The sequence below is a fragment of the Carcharodon carcharias genome, chromosome 8 (assembly GCF_017639515.1).
Source record: "Carcharodon carcharias isolate sCarCar2 chromosome 8, sCarCar2.pri, whole genome shotgun sequence".
NCBI lineage: Eukaryota > Metazoa > Chordata > Chondrichthyes > Lamniformes > Lamnidae > Carcharodon > Carcharodon carcharias.
The window spans coordinates 173,363,244-173,388,176 of NC_054474.1; the positions used below are offsets into that span (position 1 = coordinate 173,363,244).

The 24,933-nt window shown below is 38.8% G+C and overlaps 1 protein-coding gene across 8 annotated transcripts in view; it reads left to right on the plus strand.

Annotated features, from left to right (window-relative positions):
• Window positions 1–24,933, plus strand: part of LOC121281034 (DENN domain-containing protein 1A-like) — a 607,528-nt gene that overhangs the window by 339,904 nt on the left and 242,691 nt on the right. For all 8 annotated transcript variants that reach the window (XM_041193614.1, XM_041193619.1, XM_041193616.1 and 5 more), the window contains exon 10: window positions 24,456–24,556. In XM_041193614.1, coding sequence (XP_041049548.1) covers window positions 24,456–24,556 — 101 coding nt within the window. The remainder of the gene's footprint in view (window positions 1–24,455; window positions 24,557–24,933) is intronic.

Genomic DNA, 24,933 nt, shown 5'->3' on the forward strand with positions numbered 1-24,933 from the left:
AACACTGTTCCCAGGAAAGCTCCAATGTAGTCAATGTGTAACCGCACCCAGGGTCTATCTGGCCACTCCCATGGGTGTAATTGGCAACTTTTGCAGTTGCTGACATTGCACACAGTGATTTACTAAACTCTCTATTTGACCATCCATCCCAGGCCACCATAGATAGCTGTGTGCAATGGTCTTCATTTGAGAAATTCCTGGATGGGCACTGTGTAGTTCAATTAAAAATGGCTCCCTTCCCTTTAGAGGGACTATCATTTGTGCTCCCCACAATAAGATGCCATCCTGACTGGTTATTTCATGTCTTCTGTTGAAGTACAGTTTCATTTCATCAGATACAGGCTCCTGTGACCAACCGTGTAGCACTTGTTCTTGTACTTGAGATAGGACTGGGTCCCAACTTGTCCAGTCTCTGATCTGTCGAGTACATACTGGCGAGGAATGTAAGAAATTTAACATTAAAACAAGTTCCTGTGGAACAGGGATGTGCTCATCATTTTCTTATAAAGGCAAATGACTAGGGATTGGCATTTGTGATTTGAAGGCCAGGCCTATGTATGAAAATGTATCCGTATGCTGCCAGAATTAAGGCCCTATTACTATTTCTGTATCTTCTTTCTACATGCCTTCTTTCTACACGGACTTTAATCTCAGCCTTCCTTTTGACTTCAGCGTTGGCCAGACTTCTCTCAGATGCTAGCTCAACTTGTCTGAGCTCAGTGGCCGAATCTCCCAAAATTTCGTTATTTGTCTGCTTCTTGGAAAATTCTGCGACTTTTGCTTCCAAAGCCTCTTTGGCTTCATTTAGCTGATTCTTCAGCCCTTCCATCTCTTTTTTGTGTTTGTTTGCTGCCTCCTGGAAAATTGAACATTGTTGTGTCTACTCTGCCAACTGACTCTTCAGTTTGTTAACAGAGGTGCTGAATTTTTCCTGTTTCACTTAATACTTCTCCAGAGGTACAAACTTTGACCTGAGGGAATCTTGTGTGTGAAGGTCTTTGAACAGGTTTTCTTTTTTCTCTTCGAAGATTGTTCACCTCATCTCGAACTCTGTCATCAAGCAGGGTCTCTTTGAGTTCCTTCTGCTGTTCTTCTAGGTTTTGGCTTTTGGCTTTGCATTTCTTCAGGTTGTTGAGTCCTTACACACATCTTTTTCCACGCAGGAAAGCTTCCAGCTTCCTTGTGGAACCTCATTGGCCAACCAAGGTTGATTTCCCTTAGCCAGTTTCAATGTAGAAGGTTTGGTCCTCTGCCTCTCAATACCAACACTGGTAGCCTTGCCGATTGGCTTCCATAATGGGCAGTTACTCTGCTTATGCCTTTTACTTGAATGTTTTCACCTGTGTAAGCTTTTAGCTTGGCTGCTGTTCATTCCAAACTTAATTGATGTTCACCATTATTCAAATATCTGAAAGTATGTTCCCGAATTGCTGTAGTGGATGCGCCCGTGTCTACTTCCATTTCAATAGGTTTGCCATTTACTTTCACTGTGACAAATATTGGTTCTGTCTTTCCAACTTTCAGATTAAACAACGAGTAAATGTCAGAATTTGTTGTTTCAGGATCTTCTACATTGTAGATTTCATTGGGCGGCTTCTTTTGTTTACAAGCCTGCTTGAACCTTTCCTTGAGCTGCCTCATCATATGTCCATTTCTGTGACAATAGTAGCATTTAATTTTTTTTCAACTGACAATGTCAAAAGACTAATTGTTTCCACCTCTTTTAAAATTATTCTTTGATTTTGCTGCTAAGTTTTTCTTTATTCTTCGGCTAGTAGAGGCTGTTTCCCACTTCTCGGCAGAGTCTCGTTTTATTTGCGCCACTTTCAGCTGAACGATGGTGCCATTTTGTGCACCCTGTATTGCTTGTGAATCGCTTACAGTGCTTTCTATGGCCAGCGCCATCTCTAGTGCCTTCTTGAAATCCAGTTTCACTTTGGACAATAATCTTTCCTGAATAGTGCCCTCCTACACCCCACATACTAAACAATCTCTCAGCATGATCTTCAGGGTCTTACTAAACTGTCTTCTGTTAGCTGCTTCAAATTTGCCACGTAGCGTGCACTTGTCTCACCTGGGGTGCTATTTCGCGAATTAAACCAGAACCTCTGCATCATTACTGAGGGATTGTGTTGAAAGTGACCCTTCACGAGGGCCACCAATTCATCAGAATGTTTTGAACCTGGGGCACTAGGAGCCATCAAACTTCGAGTCAAACTGCAGGTTTTGCTCCCACAAGTACTCAAGAGGATCACTCACCTCTTCTCTTCCCCTGTAATCTTGTTCACTTGAAAAAAGAACATGAGGCATTCTGTGTATTGAGACCAAACGCCTGTGGCTGGTCCAAGAGGATCAATGATCCCAAATTGAGAGGGGATAACTTCTTCAATTCCAATGGAGCTTGCTACTTACAAGCACTGGGCAAAGTACAGTGCCGATTTCTTTTTAACTTGATTTCTTCTGTTTAATCCTGTTTTATCCTCATCGCCAGTTTGTTGCAGGGTGGCCAAGCTGTACTATGAATGATAGAATTGATCTGCAGACACTTCTTGGGTGGAAACATTAAGTTTATTCACATTATCCTCAGCAGCAACTACACGTGTGCTTTCAACTCCAACTCTATCTCTACACTAACTGTACTACACTAACAGCAACTACACGTGTGCTTTCAACTCCGACTCTATCTCTACACTAACTGTACTACACTAACAGCAACTACACGTGTGCTTTCAACTCCGACTCTATCTCTACACTAACTGTACTACACTAACAGCAACTACACGTGTGCTTTCAACTCCGACTCTATCTCTACACTAACTGTACTACACTAGCAGCAACTACACGTGTGCTTTCAACTCCAACTCTATCTCTACACTAACTACTACACTAACAGCAACTACACGTGTGCTTTCAACTCCAACTCTATCTCTACACTAACTGTACTACACTAACAGCAACTACACGTGTGCTTTCAACTCCAACTCTATCTCTACACTAACTGTACTACACTAACAGCAACTACACGTGTGCTTTCAACTCCGACTCTATCTCTACACTAACTGTACTACACTAACAGCAACTACACGTGTGCTTTCAACTCCGACTCTATCTCTACACTAACTGTACTACACTAACAGCAACTACACGTGTGCTTTCAACTCCAACTCTATCTCTACACTAACTGTACTACACTAACAGCAACTACACGTGCGCTTTCAACTCCGACTCTATCTCTACACTAACTGTACTACACTAACAGCAACTACACGTGCGCTTTCAACTCCGACTCTATCTCTACACTAACTGTACTACACTAACAGCAACTACACGTGTGCTTTCAACTCCGACTCTATCTCTACACTAACTGTACTACACTAACAGCAACTACACGTGTGCTTTCAACTCCGACTCTATCTCTACGCTAACTGTACTACACTAACAGCAACTACACGTGTGCTTTCAACTCCGACTCTATCTCTACGCTAACTGTACTACACTAACAGCAACTACACGTGTGCTTTCAACTCCGACTCTATCTCTACGCTAACTGTACTACACTAACAGCAACTACACGTGTGCTTTCAACTCCGACTCTATCTCTACGCTAACTGTACTACACTAACAGCAACTACACGTGTGCTTTCAACTCCGACTCTATCTCTACACTAACTGTACTACACTAACAGCAACTACACGTGTGCTTTCAACTCCGACTCTATCTCTACACTAACTGTACTACACTAACAGCAACTACACGTGTGCTTTCAACTCCGACTCTATCTCTACACTAACTGTACTACACTAACAGCAACTACACGTGTGCTTTCAACTCCGACTCTATCTCTACACTAACTGTACTACACTAACAGCAACTACACGTGTGCTTTCAACTCCGACTCTATCTCTACACTAACTGTACTACACTAACAGCAACTACACGTGTGCTTTCAACTCCGACTCTATCTCTACACTAACTGTACTACACTAACAGCAACTACACGTGTGCTTTCAACTCCGACTCTATCTCTACACTAACTGTACTACACTAACAGCAACTACACGTGTGCTTTCAACTCCGACTCTATCTCTACACTAACTGTACTACACTAACAGCAACTACACGTGTGCTTTCAACTCCGACTCTATCTCTACACTAACTGTACTACACTAACAGCAACTACACGTGTGCTTTCAACTCCGACTCTATCTCTACACTAACTGTACTACACTAACAGCAACTACACGTGTGCTTTCAACTCCGACTCTATCTCTACACTAACTGTACTACACTAACAGCAACTACACGTGTGCTTTCAACTCCGACTCTATCTCTACACTAACTGTACTACACTAACAGCAACTACACGTGTGCTTTCAACTCCGACTCTATCTCTACACTAACTGTACTACACTAACAGCAACTACACGTGTGCTTTCAACTCTGACTCTATCTCTACACTAACTGCTGAGGTAGCGCCACTGTTCTCCTAATAGGCACTACAGATCATGTGATCTTTCCTAACAAGTATTATTCTTAAAGGTACATTACGCACTAAATAAAACCATAATTACTGCACGCCCCTTTTCTGAATAGACTGATTCATTATATAGGGGGTAGAATGTGGGTAAGAGCATTAGGCTCTAAACTTACACCAAATCTAAGACATTACAAGGAATTGCAGTATCATAGGGCTGTTTATGATGGTGGAAATGTCATGATAATTCAGACACCTGTCCCAATTCATTATTTTGTTGCAATAGCTTTTAACATTCTCGTACAGTTGCCCCCAGCATACCTATGAATTCCATCCTACTCCTCAGCTTCATTCTGGCCTTTAGCAACATCATCCATGGGATGTTCTGTTAATTGAAAATTTATAACAGAGTTGTTGGTAGTAATTGTTAACTGCAAAAATCCCCCGATATAGGTCTTCACATGATTCCTATTGTCTGTTTGTCTAGACAATAGAATGTGTCCTTTGGTAAGCTTTCATGTTAATAGACATGGTTCCATTCATGGGGGTGAATTTTCCCCCCGTTTGGGGCGGGGGGGGGGAATTGATGGGCGGGTGCGCACAGGCGCGCTTCTGATCGGCGCCCCCAATCAGAGGCGTGGTGCCATTTTAATTGGGTGGACCAATTAAGGCCTGTCCAGTGCGACGTCTACACGGAAGCGCTGTGTACTCCCTGTGCGGATTGGGGGGAGGGGGGTTTCCTAAAATCGAGAGTGCACTCTTTCACGCATGCGCACAGAAGAGCGCACTCATCTCTGTGAGGCTAAATGCTGCCTCAGGGAGATCAGCTCTAAATGTTAAAAACCTAAAATTAGAAATGTAAAATTTCCCCAACATGTCCCCTCATGTGACAATGAGTTGGGACATGTTCATAATTTTCCCAAAAACTTTATTAAACTTTTTTAAAAGCTACATGAAACCTCATCCTGCCCATGGATGTGGTTTCATGCTCTTTCTAATTCCCGCTGGGGCTCCTGGCCTACCCACCAATCTTAAGATTGGACGGGCAGGTTCTTTAATTACTTAATTGACTCTGTCAATGGCCTCAATTGGCCTTTGACAGGTCAGTGGGCGCACAGCTGATTTCACTGCGCCCCTGCCTTCCTGAAAATTTAAATGGGGTGTGGTGATGTCGGGAGTTCCCCCCGACATCACCACGCGTCGGTGAGCCCCTGCTTACCGACGCATAAAATCCTGCCCATGGTGTCAGGTAAACAGTGTTTTAATTTATGCCCCAGCAACCTTATGATTAGCTTCCAAAAATATAGACGGCACCCAGGTCTACCTTCCCACCACCTCCCTTGATTCTGTGTTGTCACCCTGGATGAGTGGTCATTTCTTAGTTGAACATAACAAGACTGAAGCCACCCTGTTTGAACACACCAGAAACTTTGCATCGTAGATGTTGATTTAATCTTCACCTCACCCCAAAGCTATTCTCTCAGTTTCACGTAGCTGGCCTCCCCAGCTCCATCCTGCACAAATTTGAACTCATCCCTCATCATGCAGCCCCTGCCCTATCCCATTGAAGTCTTGCAAATCCATCACATTTATAAGAACATAAGAAATAGCAGCAGGAGTAGGCCATTTGGCCCCTCAAGCCTTCTCCGCCATTCAATAAGATCGTGGCTGATCTGCCCCAGACCTCAACTCCTCTTTCATGCCAGCTTCTCATAGCCCTCAACTCCCTGATATTTTAAAAATCTATCTACCTCCTCTTTAAATATTTTCAGTGATCTAGCCTGCACAATTTTCTTGAGATAGAGAATTCCAGACATTCACTACCTTCTGAGAGAAGAAATTCTTCTGCATCTCAGTTTTAAATGAGTGTCCCCTTATTCTGTAACTATGTCCCTTAGTTTGAGATTCCCCCACTAGTGGAGACATCTTCTCAACATCTACCCTGCCAAGCCCCCTCAGAATCTTGTTTCAATAAGATCACCCTTCATTCTTCTGAACTCTGATGAATAAAGGCCTAACCTGTTTACCCATTCTTGATAAGTCAACCCCTTCATCCCAGCAATCAGCCTAGTGAATCTCTTTTGAACTGCCTCCAATGCCACTATATCGTTTTTTAAATACAGGGACCAAAACTGTATGCAGTACTCCAGGTGTGGTCTCACCAACACCTTGTACAATTATAACAAGACTTCCCTATTTTTAAACTCCAACCCCCTAACAGTACAGGCCAAAATTCCATTTGCCGCCTTAATTACTAGTTGCACCTGCATGCTAACTTTTTGTGTTTCATATACAAGAACACCCAGATACCCCTCTGCTGCAATTTTTTTGAAGTCTCTCTCCATTTAAATAATAGTCTGCCTTTTCATTTTTCCTTCCCAAAGTATGACCTCACACTTTCTTACATTAAATTCCATCTGCCAAGTTTTTGCTCGCTCACTCAACCTATCCCCTTGCAGATTCCTTATGTCCTTATCACAATATGCCCTCCCACCTATTTTTGTATTGTCAGCAAACTTGGATACATTACTCTCTTCCCCCCTCTTCCAAGTCATTAATATACATAGTAAATAATTGAGGCCCTAGGACTGATCCTTGTGGCATTCCACTAGTTATATCTTTCCAACCTGAAAAAGACCCATTAATCCCGACACTCTGTCTTCTGTGTGTTAACCAATCCTCAATCTACGTTAATACATTACCCTCAATACTGTGAGCTCTTATCTTGTGCAGTAAACCTTTTTTTGCGGCACTTTATGGAATGCCTCCTGGAAATCCAAATACAGTACATCTACTGGTGGGAAAATTTCCCTTTATCAACTCAGCTTGTTATATCCTCAAAAAACTCTAGCAAATTTGTCAAACATGATTTCCCTTTCACAAAACCATGTTGACTCTGTTTGATTACGTGAAGCTTTTCTAAATGTCCTGCTGCTACTCCCTTAATAATGGACTCTAGCATTTTCCCAATGATAGATGTTAGGCTGACTTAACGCCCAGGAAAATCCTGCTCTTCATCAAATAAGATGATGTCAGTTTTTAATTTGGTGAGGTATGTTGCTTGACAGGACAAAGAATTTTTGTTCTTAAACCTTGATTTACAACTGAGCGAATTTAGTAATTGGCTGCTTCATTGTTTGAATGTGTGGCCCTCAATTGCAAAGCCAAGATTTTTCCAAAATGCCAGTTCTCCGGCTGGGACTTTTAAACATTAATAAAAACACAGTTTTAGGAGCAAAATTCACAGATATTGTCCGTCTACTGGAAGAGACCTTTTGCAAACCACTTCTCTAATTCTCTGATAGCACAGTGAGGACAGAATTGGGCTTATTCTATTTGGTCACAAAAAAATCAGGCTGCTGAGTTGTATTTCCCTCCTTAACACTTGTGTCTTAGCTTCAGGTCGGTATGGTACACAGTTCTAATAGTAGAGTAGTAACTCAGATTGAGAGTCAAATCCCACTGGCTGATTAGGGTTTGTGATCATCATGTTATTTAGAGGTGTGTGCTTTTCGCAATAGCTTTCACCTTATTATCTGTGACCTGTCATTGGAAGTCAGAGGGAGGATATCTCATCTTGGAGCAACTGATTGACCTAATTTATAAAAGTTGATCTTAAGGGTGATATACCTTTCCACCATGCCTCAAATATTGGAATAAAGCTGATTAAATGTATCTTTAATCAGCTGTGCTCGCTCACTGCTTACATCACAAGGATCTGGCCCACTGCTTGAAAATTATGTACTGTTCAATGCCCTTTGTGTGTGGTTGTTTTATGTGGGCAGTCTTAAACTGAAATGTATTATTATTGAGCACAAACATTTACACTGTATTTGCATGCCAACATTGTGTAATAATGGTGGTATACTAATATGCACCAGAGGTTGGTGGGGCTTGTCCATCCTTATCCGTAAGCTCAATTTCTGATTCATTTGTACCAACTGAACATATGAAAGCTAAGCACCTCTTCGCACAATGCAATAAAATACATTGTGCAAGTGAACTTAAGATATTGTTGCAAACATATTTGGTTGGATTACAGAATGGTTTGACAGAAACTTGGGAGCACTGCATTGCATAGGAGGTAATGAGAATGCAAGGTGAAGTCATCTAGAAAGTGTGGGAAATGATACATTAAATTTGCATCCTATTTTCAGACATTTATCTTTATACCTAAAATATTAAAATGATTAATCTGCATGCACTTCCTGTCTGCACCATCTGACTTCCTAATATCACATCGCATCATATTTCCCCCATGCTAAATTCCTATGTCTTTATTTATGATGTGTCTTGCCAAAGTAAAGCTTGTCGTAGTGTACTTACACAGTCTGGTTGTTTGGTAGCTTTTTGGCCAGACTGTCGTCAACATGGTAGCCACTGGTTCTGAAAATGTCCAGGTATAAGTTTCCGAACTTCTTCACAGACCCTTGAAATGTTCCAAACCCCCAGCTGTACCTTGTTTTTTGTAAACCTAGCATTTCTTTTTTTGTTTTAATTTCTTCCCTTCAATTTATTTTAATTTCCCCCCATTTTAGGTTCTTTTATATATTCATTATGCAGTACTCTAACAGATTATCTACTTTAATCAAGTTTATATAGACTCTCAACTGCCTAAATAAATTTGCCATGCTATAGTAACACTTTGTCCCCCACAGGACTGCAACAGACCACCGACGGTGGAGTTCAATTACGGTGTGACGAGTTTATATGAGCAGTCTCTATTACAAATGTGGACAAAGGAATTTATAATGGAATTATAAAAGTAATGACACTGTATAACTTAAAAGTGAACTGAAGTATGCTTATGTGCCATGGTACCATTATTCCTCACCTTCTAATGAAGATTATACTTGGCCTTAATTTCACAAAGACCAGTTAGTAAGGAATGTTGCAGTTTGTTATTGCCCGTCACCATCTGTGTTGCTACTGCACTTTCTACCAATTGTTGTAATTCATAAACTCCAGAAGCTGCGGATCCCCATACCTATCCCTGAAGCATCATTAATGCAATTTGAAAGTAATTTGTTTTGTCTTGACTCTGTAGACCACACGATAGTTTAACTTATCATTATAAACAGACTAATATCTGAATTTTATTTATATACCTTATCTCACATGAGCAGGTACTTCCTGGAATCTGAGTCATGGCATGCTTTAAATTTTAGTTTGCTTCGAAGTATCAGAGTTCAGTTAAGAACTACAGGAAAACCAAAGGTAGCTACTTAACGTTAAATACTGAGCTTTTAATTTCATCTTTTGGTATACATTCCTAAAGTCCTCCCTTTCATGTTAAAAATAACATTTGGATTGAGCTGTTAAAATATTGGTGAAGAGTTCAAATGTCATGCTTCAGAAGAATAGTTTGTGAATATCATCTGAACTTTGAACCTGTGTGGCACCTGATGCTTTACTCTCAGAGCTACATTTTGAAAAATTATATATAATCCTCAATAGTTAGTTTGACATTTATTGTTGCTGTGAAATCCTGTCGGGGAACTACAGCCGATTTTACTTGACAGGATGGAAGGTTACAGAAATATTATTATTGGTATGCTACAGAAAAATAGTATAGCTGTTGTGTTCTGTAGCAATGATATACTTTGATCCTAATGAGCAGCAATATTCTGATCTATAACGTCCCCTCTGGCAAGGGGGTCAATAACTAGAGGTCATATATTCAAAATCATTGACAAAAGATCTAGAGGGTGACCAGGAGATTTTTACTCAGTTGTTGGGATCTGGACACACTACCTGAAAAGATGGTAGAAGCTGATTTCATAGTTTTAAAAGGGCTTTGGATGGATATTTCAGAATGAGAAGCTAACAGGGTTACAGCCAAAATGCAGGGATGTGGGATAATTCTAAAGTGTTTCCAGCAAAGCTTGAAAAGCCATGCGAAAATCATTGTCTTAACACTGTGGAGAATTCAAGCTAACTAGCCATAATCATAGGTGTTGGTGTTATGGCACAGCCGATGGTAAATGCTGAGCTGATCAAATCCCAAAGGGAAACTTGAAACAATGTATACATATATTTGTATATATTTCGTGATGCATGCCTTGAATTCAGTAGTAATAAGACCACTGAGTCTTAGGTGTTTCTTACAATACTAAATTAAACCTATATTAATAAAAAAAATGATTTTAAGCACATAGGTTTACAAATTACTACTATAATAGCTTCTGGCTTCCCTAGTTAATCTAACTCCGTTAAGGCAACTGTAAAAACACACAGATTTTAAAAGACCCAGGCGAAGTAACAGTCAAATTCAAAGTGAGTTTTCTTAACTTCAGTTCTTTGTAGACAGCAGCTTGAGGTTTAGATGCTGGAGGCTTCTCACACTTGTGTTTGATCTTAAAATGCCTTCGCTTGCACACAGCCACTCTCCTTTATACATATTTTCCCCTTTGAATGTAAACCCCATTCTTTCAATATGTCTTTTCAATTCTACTTTTCTAATAATAAAAATCTTTCATAGTATCGATTTTATCAGTAAGCTTTGAGGAAAATAAACACACTGCTTGGCTTAGTCTCTGTTGGCTAAGTGTAACATCTTACCACCTCTTTGAAACTCACCACACGGGTCTATCTAAAAATGCAAATTTTCCTTTTATACCTCACGTACTACAACTTCAACTATGTTTACCTATTTATCATTTTAAACCTAGCTTGTCTTCTTACATCAAAGCCTTTAGACCAGCTGTCTAATTCAGTTAAGCCCCACACACAAGCACACATTATTCCTATCCTTATAATTTTCATCATGTTTTTGGAATTTATTATATTTTCCTGACATCCTTCTCCTTAATAAAAAAAACCATCATAATTTAAAGAGACGGTTTCATTTGCTGAACCCATTTTACATTATCTCCTATACTTATTGCACTATTACATTACCAGATGCATCTATAACGATATGTATACAAATCCTTGGTATCAACAGAAACCATTCCAGTTCAGTGTCCATGTTTTAAATGTCCAGTTTTTCCTTTAAGCTTCAAACTCTTGACAATGCATCTGCAATTCGATTTTGTCCAGCCACATGTATAATCTGTAGATTAACTGGTTGCAGTTATAAACTCCATCTGAATAGCCTTGCACTTCTGCCTCGAAATTTGTCCAGAAATTTTAAAGGATTGTGGTCTGGATATTGTTTGCAACATAAATTTCAAAATGTTGCAATGCTGACACCGAACCCAAAGTCTCATTTTCGATCATTGAATACCTTCCCTGTTGTGCATTCAACTTGCGGGAAAAAGCCTGATGGGCTTCTCAATTCCAGGGTCGTCGTCTTTGTAACAATATGGCCCCAATGCCTATACTGCTTGCGTCAATGGCCAACTTAAATTGCTTATCGTAATTGGGTATGGCCAAAACTGGCGCTGTAGTTAATAGTTTTCAAACTCAAATGCCTCCTGACACTCTTTTTTAATACTTCAATCAATGGAGCTACAACATACTAAAATTTGGCACAAGTTTCCAGTAAAGCCCACTCATGCCCAGAAATTTCAAAACTTCTCATCTTGTTGTAGGCACAGGGAAATCCACGTAGCCTTGACTTTCGCATCTCTCGGAGCCACCTTAACATGTCCAATGGTGTGGCCTAAATACACAACTTGCTCTCTTGCAAATTCACTTTTAGCCAAGTTCTTCACCATCGACAAAACAATTCTTCCAGATGCAGTAAATGCTCCTCCCATTGCTGACTGAAAACTACCAAGTCGTCAATATAAACAGCACAATTACTCAGACCTGCAATTACTTTGTTTGTCAGCCTTTGAAATGTTGCAGGTGCATTTTTCATACCAGATGGAACGACTTTAAACTGATATAGTCCACCTGGCGTTCACAAAAGCCAATATCCCCTTTGCTCTCTCTATAATGGTACTTGCCAATATCCTTTTTAACAAGTCAATCTTTGTGATAAATTTCGATTGTCCCACTTTCTTGATGCAATCTTCCAACCGTGGTATAGGATATGAATTTGCTGTTGTCACTGCATTCCCCTTTTGATAGTCCACACAATCTTTGTGTTCCATCTGGTTTCAGTACCAGCACAATAGCTGAACTCCAGTTACTGAAACTAGACTCAATGATGTCATTTTGAAACATGAATTCAATTTCTTTCTGTACTTGTGATAACTTTGCCGGATTTAATCTATAAGGATGGATGTGCCTTAGCTAAATTTGTCATCGTCCCCCTCCCCCGAATTTATTTCCACAAATAGCTTTGTGTGACTGCAATAGCTTTTCCCAATCACTTTGACACTTGTCTGGAAGGTAACTCAATATTACATTTAATTTTTCAAGTACCCCCTCATTATCCAATTTGATTTGAGGAAAATCAATTTCGGAATACTGCACTTTTACCACTTTCTCATTATCTACCACTAATAATACCTCCTTTTGGTCTTCTTCCTTGTCAAAGTACATTTTTAAGCATCTTTACATGACACATCCTCTGCTTCTTTCTTCTATCTGGAATCTTTACTAAATAATTTACTTCACTCAGCTTCTTTTCAATCCTGTAAAGCCCACTAAACCTGGTCTTTAAGGAGTCACCCAGCACTGGTAACAAAACTAGCTCTTTTTCGCCAGCAACAAAACTATGAGCTGTAGCTTTCCTGTCAGCCTCCACTTTCATCACTTGCTGTGATGCCTTTAAGGGTTCCCTAGCCAGCTCACATGTTCTGTCCAATCTTTCCCTGAAGCTTGATACATAATCCAGGATAGTAGTTTCTGAATTTTGACCCACCAATTTGTTATGAATCAATTTCAATTGTCCCCTTACCTAATGACTATAAATTAGTTCAAAAGGACTAAAACCAGTCAATGCATTAGCAGTGTCCCTAATAGCAATGGAATTCCTGTATCCCAATCCTGTGGATAGTCCTGACTATAAGCCCTCATCATAGTTTTTAAAGTTTGATGCCATCTTTCCAAAGCCCCTTGTGCCTCCGGATGATAAGCTGTTGACTTAAATTATTTTATTCCCTAACTGTTCATTACTTCCTTAACCAGCTGTGACATAAAATTTGAACACTGATCTGATTGTATTTCTTTAGATAAACATCTTGTAAAATCTTGTAAAAAAATTAGTTAACACTTCCACAATTTTCTTTGTTGTAATATTTCTCAATGGTATCCCTTCAGGAAACATTGTAGACAAATCCATTATTGTCAGCAAGTACTTATTTCCACTTTTAGTCTTAGAGAGGGGTCCTACACAATCAATCATGACGCTGGTAAAAGGTTCTTCAAATGCTGGAATTGGAAATAATGGTGCCAGCTTAATCACTGCTTGTGGTTTCCCTACCACCTGACATGTGTTATGTTCTCCAGAATTTGACTACATCTGTATGCAATCCAGGCCCATAAAATTTTTTTTGTATTTTTGCCTGTGTTTTTCTGATTCCAAAATGTCTCCCCATTGGAATTTCATGAGGTTCCCCAGAATCTCATTTCGATATCCAAATGGCATTACAATCTGATGCATCTCTCTCCAGCTTTCGTTTGCTGAAGCGTGATAAGGCCTCCATTTTCTCATTAAAACATTACCCTTAAGGTAATAACATTCGGGAATACATTCTGCCTCTGTTTCTGAGGAAGCTATTTGATATAAAGGTTTTATTTGCAAATGCCTTTCGGTAATTCCTCTAATTGTCTTGAGTTAAATTGCAATGTCTTCCAGTCTTTCTTCCTGAACAACCTTATCAAACACGGTGCCACCTAATTGGACTTCCACGCCTTCTCTCTGCCTTTGAACTTCCTGTCCTTCTTGTTTCAACCTATGAGCCTGTGATCCTGTTATCATACAATTTGCAAACAATCCAGGATGTTCTCTCTGCAACATTTCTGTTGAAAATACTTCTACAGGCTGTTCAATTACCATAGGCATCACCCACACCTGTGACCCAGCTATATCATTACCCAGAATAAATTGAATCCCTGCAATGGGCAATTTGCCTATTACCCCAACAATCACATTGCCTGTTTTCCACTTACTCTTTAAATTTACCTACCAAAATGGAATAAGTTTAGCATCTGCATGAACCCCACTTATTATCACCTGTTCTGCAATTCTCCCTCTGAAGAACAAACACTATCTCACATCATTAAGGATTGACTAGCCCCTGTGTCCCTTAAAATTTTAATACATGTACCTACTCCACCTGTACACATGGAAAGACTTTCCCTTCACACGGTTACATCTGATTTCCTCACCCCTGCAGGTAACGCTAATTGTACCTTATCTCCCAATTCCATTAACTTCGCTTTATGTAACCTTTTGTAACCAACGTTATAACTTCAACTCCCAGACAAGTCTTAGCAACTGCCAAAGCCATATTGCAGTCCCACCACTTTAAAAAAAAAACTCACAGCAACTCCTGAATTCAGAGTGCTTCTTGTACTTTCACCAACTCCAAACCAATCCAGTAATTTCAAATATACCCTGGATGAGCCCCCAATTTTGTTAGTGCACAGCCTGTGGTAAATGCTGAGCTGATCAAATCCCAAAGGGACATTTGAAACAACTGTTTTGCAACTTGTATATATTTCGAGATGCGTGCCTTAAATTCAGTGGTGATAAGACCACCGAGTCTTATAGGTTTCTTACAAAACTAAATTAAACCTTTATTACTAAAAAAGGATTTTAAGCACATACATAGGTTTAGAAAGTTTACAAATTACTACTGTAATAACTTCTAGTTCCCCTAGTTAACCTAACTCCCAGTTACACCTCTGCTCAGGCAACTGTAAAAGTGCATAGTTTTTAAAAGACTCAAGCAAAGTTACACAATACCCTGAGCAGAGAAATTCAAAGTGAGTTTTCTTAACTTCAGTTCTTTGTAGGCAGCAGTTTGAGGCTTAGATACTGGAGGCTTTTCATGCTCGTGTTATATCTTAAAATGCCTTCGCTTGCACACTGCCTTCTCTCCTTTATACATATTTCCCCCTTTGAATGTAAATCCCATTGTTTCGATATGTCTTTTCAACCTGACTTTTCTAATAATAAAAATCTTTCATGGTACCAATTTTATCAGTAAGCTTTAGGAAAAATAAACATACTGTTTGGCTTAGCCTCTGTTGGCTACGTGTAACACCTTTCCACCTGTTAGACCCGAGTAGCGAGTTTCAACCAATGCAAATTTTCCTTTTACACCTCACATACTACAACTTCAACCATGTTTACCTAGTTAACATTTCAAACCTAGCTTGTCACCTTACGTCAAAGCCTTCAGACCAGTTGTCCCTAATTCAGTTAAGCCACACACACACACACACACACTTTCTATCCTTACAATAAAATCCAATAACATTATGAAAATTGTTATATTTTCCAGACAGTTGGTGATGACACTGAAAATGCCTAGAGTGTCAAATCCTGCTGCAATAAAAAGTGATCTTTTCATAGTAGAGGTAATTACAGGGAATTAAAATAAGCTTAAGTTGGATAAATTAACATTCATCGATGCTGTGTTGACAGCACCTTCCAAACCTACGACCCCCACCACCTAGAAGGACAAGGGCAGCAGATGCATGGGAACACCACCACCTGCAAGTTCCCCTCCAAACCATCCTGACTTGGAACTGCATCTCCATTCCTTCACTGCCGCTGGGCCAAAAACCTGGAACTCCCTCTCTAACAGCACTGTGTGTGTACCTACACCACATGGACTGCAGTGATTCAAGAAGGCAGCTCACCACCACCACCTCAAGGGCAGTTAGGCATGGGCAATAAATGTTGGCCTAGCCAGCGATGACCACATCCTGTGAAAGAATGGAGAAAAAAAAGCACAGTAGGAGGCCATTCAATCCATCGTGCCTGTGCTGGTTTTGAAAGATCTCTCATCCTTGCTTTTTTGCCCTTAACCCAGCAGGTTCTTCATACCTGTACGAGTCTCTTTTAAAATTATTTATGGAATTAGCTTATATCACCTTTTCAGGTAGAGTATTCCAGAGCCCAATAACTCTCTCAGCTCTCTTGATCTTTTTTCAATGATTTTAAATATATGACCTCGAATTATTGACCTACACAATGGAGGAAATATTTTTTTTCCCTATTTACTGTATCAAAGTCTGCCATTATCTTGAAAACCCTGTAAGGTTGCCTCTTACCTTTGCTGTTTCGAAGGAAACAATCCTAATTTTTCCAACATACCCTCATAACTGAAGCCCCTCATCATTGGATGACATCTAGGGAACTTCCTCTATACTCTTTCTAGTGCCATTATATCTTTTTGAAGTGTGCCATCTAGAATTGTCCACAATGCTCCAGCTGAAGCCTAACCAGTGATTTGTAAAGTTCCAGTATGATCTCTTTGCTTTTTTTATTCTTACGTTTATATAGAAGCTTTAACAGAGTAAAATGTCTCAAGCTACTTCACAGGACTGTCAGAAAATAAAATTTGGCACTTGACACATGAGATATTAGGGTGCAGAGCAAGGTCAACGAGGTAGGTTACAAGGAAAATCTTAAAGGCAAAAAGAAAGGTAGAGAGGCAGAGAGGTTTTGGGAAGGAATTCCAGAGTTTGGGTACTTGGCAGCTGAAGGTACGGTCCAATGGTGGAACAAGTAAAATTGGGGATGTGCAAGGGAACAGAATTAGAGAAACACGATTGTAGGGCTGGAAGATGGATGAAGCAATGGAGAGATCTGAAAACAAGAATGAGAATTTTAAATGGCAGGTACAGATTGAGCAACTCATTTGATGTGGTCTAAGAATAAGATGTTAGCAGTTTAGTAATGTATAATATATTGGTTTTCAGCAGAAGCAAATAGAATGTAATAGCAATTTTGGTTTATTGTTAAAAGTTTGCAAATGCTTTGAGGAATTTTAAATGATCCAATGTAGAAATACCTCGTGTAATTATGTAAATTAATTATGATTATTTAGGTTTTAATAAATTCAATGTTGAGAATTTATTTGGGTAAAGAATTATAGAGCTACTCAAATTGCACAGGAATTTCATTGCAAGGTCTATGTATTACATAAATTGCGTTCCTCTGTTGATTTTGTGCATCTAGTTTGTTAATAAAATGAGCTCCCTTCATTGGTCTCAGTGTAGTGACCCCTCGGAGGCAAAATATCTTTGATGGAATTGAAAGAGATTAATAATTACCCCTTGATGAATATTCATAATGACTAGATACTTTGGGCAAAATTTACACCAAGTGATTTTCTGTTTGTTTCCTGTGAGGTTTTGATGGGTCACTCTATATGTCACATTGTAGCTGAACAAAGGTGACCTTTACTGACATTCAGTTTACATATATTTTTCTGCAGTCAGTTTTTATACAGTTATATGAATAGGAAAATTATATTGCATTATTTAACAAAGTTCATAGACTGGAGTGGAGAAACGTTGAATGAATAAAATTATACCACCCACTGCAAGAATGAAGCTGGAACAGTGTGTGTGTATGTAATTTTAAATATGTGATGTTATATCCTTGAAATCCAACGCGAAATATAGTACATAGAGATTTTGGGGGCAGTTTTACTGAGTTTTTATCATGTTAAATTGTACTTCATTTGCGAGCTGGAGAAGCCAAAGTAGCACATGATGGGCAAAGGTTCCTGCATTTCGCCCCATGCAATTTGAGTAAAGCAGGTCCTTTTCACTGCATTTTACAGGGACTGACATACTTCTTGTGTGTTTATGTGTTTGTGTATCTGTATGCGGTAAGGTTATTATAAATAGATCTTCTGATCGATCCCATGGTATTAGACATGAAGAATCAATTAAGATCAAGTGCCTTGAAGTGAAACAGATTAACTGAACCAAGGTTGGCAGATATAATTCAGTCCACATATTAAAGTGATTCTTGCTATCCTTATTTTTTTAATATTTTGGTTTTATATTATAAAGTAATTTAATACTAAAAATGCCAATTTTAGAAATAGTTTGTTAGAACATGAGAGTTTTAGTGCAGTGAAGGCTAAAGAATTGAGAAGAAAAACCAAATGCTATGACACCACCACTGGCAATTATACATTATTGTAAAATAACAATGTACACAGGCAGTTCCTATTATAAATGTGGCTGTAGGAATTTCTTTAGGTAAAAGTTGGCATAAACGTGTGACAATCCGACAACAGGAACATTAGCCTTTGTAGACAGGAAATGTGCGCAGTTGTATGAGTTTTAATTTCTTCTAATCTATAAGATATTTTAAATGGTATGACATCACGAGATCAGGTCACAATACCTGCATCATGCTTCCAGCATCATTCTTTGTGTCATTTTTTCGCATTGCACTTGATTGGCTCAAAATGTATGTCCTGGGGACAGCAGCAAATCAGAATTCAGTCAGCTGTAAGACATTTCTCCGAACGAAAGCAGAAAATTAAGTTATCAAATTGCTGAAAATATTTTTGTAACTTTTTTTAACCACCATTTGTTTTCTTGCAACAAGCCCATGACACACTTCTAATATATTGATGAGGTTTGTAACATAAGATGTAAAAATACTTTGCAATATTCATGACTAAGCTTGGCTCTAAAATTATCTTCAAGTGCCTTTGTTAATGCTTTACTTGGAGGTTTCAGCCTCTTTCAAAAGCTTAGGCTTTGAGTTGAGACTTATCACCGAGCTATCCCTCTGTCAACTGAAGAGAGGCAGCTGACACCTTTACCTGTAATTCCCAAAATACTGCAGCCTGTCTTCAGGCCATAACAGTAATTATGGGTTTGTTTATTTTTAAAACAACTTGGAATATGTGCCTTTAACTTTGACATCAGAACTATTTGCCTATGCTTGTTTTTGCATGAGAGAGGCAGGCAGTTAGAAAGAGTAAATGGTACTGCTTCTATCTTTCCTTTGTTTATATCGGAAACTTTAAAAGACAATTGCTTTCTTTTTATTTCTTTACGGGACGTGGGTGTCACTGGCTAGTTCAGCATTCATTGCCCATCCCTAATTGCCCTTGAGAAGGTGGTGGTGAGCCAACTCCTTGAAATACTGCAGTCTACATGGTGTAGCTACACCTAGAGTGCTATTAGGAAAGGAGTTCCAGGAGTTTGATCCCAAGATATTGAAGGAATCGTGACACAGTTTCATGTCGGGATGGTTTGTGCCTTCGAGAGGAACTTGCAGTATTGATGTTTGCATGCATCTGATGTCTTTGTCCTTCGAGGTGGTAGAGGTCTCAGGTTTGGAAGGTACTATCGAAGGAGCCTTGGTGAGTTGGTGCAGTGCATCTTGTAGATGGTACACACTGCTGCTACTGTGCATCAGATGTGGAGGGAGTCTATGTTTAAGCTGATGGATGGGATGCCAGTCAAGTGCGCTACTTTGTTCTAAATGGCTAAATGTCCAGCTTCTTGAGTGTTGTTGGAGCTGCACTCATCCAGGCAAGTGGAGAGTATTCCATCACAGTCCTGACTTGTGCCTTGTAGATGGTGGACAGTCTTTGGAGAGATAATTACTCGCTGCAGAATTCCCAGCCTGTGACCCGCTCTTGTAGCCTCAGTTTTTTAAGGCTAGTCCAGTTCAGTTTCTGGTCAATGGTAACCCCAAGGATGTTGATAGCGGGGGATTCAATGATTGTAATGCCATTGAATGTCAAAGGTAGATGGTTGGATTCTCTCTTGTTGGAGATTGTCACCCCCTGGCACTTGTGTGGCACGCATGTTACTTGCCACTTATCAGCCGAAGCCTGAATGTTATCCAGGTCTTGCTGCATGTGGACATGGGCTGCTTCAGTATCCGAGGAGTCGCGAATGGTGATGAATATTGCGCAGTCATCAGCAAACATCCCCCATTTCTGACCTTACAATAGAAGGACATGTTCACTTGCAGAATTTACTTGTTATGGAGCTATGGTATCTATTTATCTGTTATTCAGTTGTATTGGGTAAGAATAAAGAAATGTTTTTTCAAAGACCAAATCAAAAAACTTCTCTTGAACAGAGGTCCTACAAATTTCTTCCAAATTATTTCATCTCATGGTGTGTATCTTTCTTCTAATTCCATACCCAAACGTTGTCCTCCCCTCAGCATTATCTCAGCCCCTCTGTGAATAACATCACAGGAAGGCTGATAATGCATAAATAAAATGTGCCCAAAACTCTCATCAGAGCTAAGACGTAATCTCGGTATGATTTGAGCTGGCAACCAGAAAACGTTGTGATATCTGGTTCCAGCAGATTTTGTCCTGCATTCAGCTGCAGCTATTTTCTGATGAAGAGTGGCCCCACTGTCTCTGTGAAAGGCCATTTTTGACTGGAGAGTTTGTAGATGATAGAAAAAGATATTTTAGCAGTTCAAGATATTTAATTTGAAGATTCATACTACATAATGGACACTCGTTTTACATGCTTAGGCACATGTACATTTCCTTATATGCTGCTATATATATATATATATATATATATATACATATATATATATATATGTATATAATCAAATAACAAAATGGTTAAAGTTGAAATATTTGCTTGTATACAGAAGTTGAAGATTTAGATTAATAATGCAACAAGGCTGCTTGTAAGGCATAGTACATTGAACTGTTTAGTGATGCAATAACTCTCATTGTCCAATAAGGAATCATGTTTGAAATTATTAATAGTGCTGATATCAAAATAAATTGACTAAGCATTGAATAATAACGCATGGAGCTTTTTCATTTTAAATTCATTACCATTTTCAGGTATTAAATTTATAATTCTGTTCCTACAAAATTTAGATCAGTTCTGCTGTACTTCAACACAGTTGGCATGTAGTGAGTGAAAATAAAAAAATACTTCTCATACCTCACAGTAGTACACTTTAGTTTCAAAAAAGTGTGACTTGGAGTACCTCATAGTTATATGTACAGTCAGTTTGTGTCCTTAAGATCACAAGTAGCATTATGCATAATGATGGGATGTTTTCGAGTCAAACACCGTAAATGACAGTGATTGAACAGTCAGCGCCTTGTGTGTTTTGAGGCTTGCAGGAAATGCTGTCAACTTTTACAGATGTCTGGAGAGTATACCAAATCTCTTTAGTTTCATGGTCCATCACACAAGCTCCTAGCAGTCCTCTCTCTAGAGGAAGCTGTGGGCAAATTTTGCTACTAGTTCCAAAAGTATTGTTGCACAATCATCTTCATAATATTTCTCAAGTGAAACAGTAGAATTAGTTTATAATGTTGAAATTATTGCAGCAAAAATTGTACATGAAAGGTACACTGATTTAAGGGCTATAAAATGGAATAGGACTATTCAGCTCTTTTTGATATATACCACTGTAAAAAGAACACTCAGTGTGATAAAAAACAAACATTTCGCCTTTTCAATTACTGCTGTGATTTTACTGTATTATGTGACAGCGTCATTTTCCGATCTGTGCAAGTTTTTTCAGTCAGAAAAGCATACATTCCCCCTACTCGGCTGTTGAATAGAGAATCCTTTTCCCACTTAGTTTTTTTGGGCTTGGAAAGTAAATATTCATACACTAATTCAATTGATGAGTCTTGATAATTATGTTTCAACTCAAATTGTCCAGTGATCGTATTTTTGTGCTGATCCCTTCTCCCTGTCACAAGCGTTATTTCAAGATATATTTGCCTGACACAAAGCTTGATTGGTTTGAGTGTTAGATATTAAAGGGGGTCCAGATTGTTTTACTGAGAAGGTGGTGTGTGGCGTTTACACTTGGAGACAATGGCAGCAGCCTGTGTGCTAACAGTGCAAAGGCTGCGAGACTCCAAAATCCAAGAAAAATGTTGAAAAGGTCTAGTTGTGAACAGTTGTGCTTTAAACATTCCAATTACTTCCAAGATAAAAGAGAACATCTCAAGGATAGCTAATTGGCATCTCTACCTGGATACAAGGCCCATGTAATTCATGTTGCCATGGTGATAGACTTCCAGGTGGGAAAGGTACATATGAAGCCATTGTGATGTTGGGTTATAGGCTTTCCTAAATTATCATCAAATATCACAGGCAGCTTAGTCTGCTCGGTTCCAGGAGCAAGAGGGGCTAGAAGCCGAAAACGCCTGTGGTTCACTGTATCAGAATGTGGGTGGAAGCTTGCACTCAGATTGAAAACGACCAAATTTGTGAAGAGTTAAAACAAAGCTGGAGGATGCACCTAGCTTGCACTAGAGGGAGGATCTCTAGTAATATTCTAACCATGAAGGACAGTTCTGGGGCTACAAGTTACCAGGCTCAGAAAGGAAAAGAACAGAAGTAAATCCTTGGGAGCTAAGAGTCGTTTTGGACTAATCCTGGAGGAATTGAATGTCTATTTAAAGGGCAGTGTAACATCTATGTATGAAGTGTGATTTTTGGTTTGTGTTAAAAATAAGAAAGGGGGTATTCCATTCCATGGTTTAAAGTACAAGTTGCCTACCCAAATGTTTTACAGTAAACATCTTAAAATGTGAAATCTTGTTCTGCCATTCTTTGTTATTAACTAGAAGTTCGAATTTTTAAAAAAGTTATCAGTCTCTACGACAATCTTAACAGAGTGCATTGTCTTTTTTATAATTGTGATGAAACTGTAATCTACTTTTTATAACATACAGCACCTCTGATTTTGAGTCAGCTGACCTAAGATTGCCTTTGATGTTTAATTAAGAACTATTTTAATTTAAACAGAATTAAACGTTAGGAGAAGAGGGCAAATTACCCTTGGGTTTAAAGCATGCTGTTTATTATGAATGATACCTATCTGCAGGAAACAAAGTAATTATTTTACAATGCTTGCTGAAAAGTTCTGCAGAACTGATTTGTTTTTTTTTCTTAACTATCACTGTGTATCGAACTTCAAATCTGAAAAAGTCAACTACGTTGTACAAACTTGAGAAAAAAACAGTTTTTTAAATGCTATTTTTGTAGTTTGTTTGCTTATTGTTTTCACTAATGAATGGTGAGCTGAGGTCATGTGGCATAAGCAAGATTTCTGAGTCCCAAATATGTCACCAACCATACGATATGCTGACAGCAAGTTGGCAACACTTGGCATATAAAATTATTTGGTAACCTACTCGTGTGAAATTACATTTCATATATCCTTTAAAAACACTTCAACTATAGCAAAGCCAGTTCCAAAGCTATATGTAGTCTTCTACAATATTGCTCATGATTATTGTCATTGCAAACACCACCTTTATTCAGGGAAATATGGGAATAGGCACTTGCTTGTAATCAATTTTATTGCAGTATTTTGAGAAGTGAAACATGGTCATTCATTTTTACAGTCAGATGAAAGTGCATAAAATGGCTTTACTCTTTACTGTATGATATGCATTGATAAATTTTTCATGTCAGTCATGTAACTTATAGGTTCTAGTAGTGCCGAATGCCAAAATTCATTACGGTGAAGAAAGATCTACATATTGGGCTAAGTAGGAAAGCTAAGTTACTTATAACCATATTTCATTACAGAGGGATGGTTTTTACCTGTACTGAGAATATCATGGACACTTTGTAATGGAGTAATTTGTTTACCTCAGATTTGCGCTTGTCTGTTTATTGGTTTGTACAGAAATCCTTTTGTTGTAATGCTGAGATGCCTGATCATTATTCCATTTGCTGTGCGACATGTCAGTTATTTAGGCTACAGTAACTGATCCAGAAGATTCAGTCCTGACATTGAGGATAAAGCTTATTTATCTGACAGGAACAGAACTAAGTACAGTGTTATAATCAGTGCGAGACTTCCTATTTCAGCGTATCACATGTTGGATTATTCACTGGAGCAATTAGCACACAATCCAGAATGAATTATTTTTAACATTTATTTTGGAGATATGTTTCTATTTGCTTATGCTGATTATATTAATTTATTGTTGAATTTAAAGTACCTTAGTTGCTTAGTCTTCGAGTTTAAAAATCACCAGATCGTATCGTCAATCAGAAGATTTCACTTCACGTGAACTCTGTAGAAAGAAGCCCACTTTATTATGAAAGACATTTTCTGCTTGAAATGTTAATTTAACGATGTTTGATTTGATGAGCAATTTTTCTTATCTCTTCCAGTTAACAGCCTGCATTCATGGGTCGGCAGCTATGCTATATCCAATGTTTTGGCAGCATGTTTACATTCCTGTCCTCCCTCCTCACTTATTGGACTACTGCTGGTAAGCTATTAAGCAAAATTTAAACGACAGAACACTCAATACTACCCACATAAACACTATCTGCTTGATTGAGCAGAAGAGTAAAAATTCTGTTGCATGGCGAATATTAAAATGCTTTTCTTTGCTGTCCCTTGGTATTTTACATTTACATGAAGTTATACAACAGCCCAGCCCAGCCCCTCCCAGTAACAGGTGTAGAATTGAAGGAGGATTTAAAAAATTATAAAATGGACAACTCGTCCCCAACACAATGTGTGAATGTGCCTATTTCTAATTATACATTGGCAGGTTAATGCCATGCCTTGGAGATGCGGGACAATTCATTGGCATATTTAAATCAAATTCCTGCAGTGCATTTCGGAGCCTGATTTCACTTT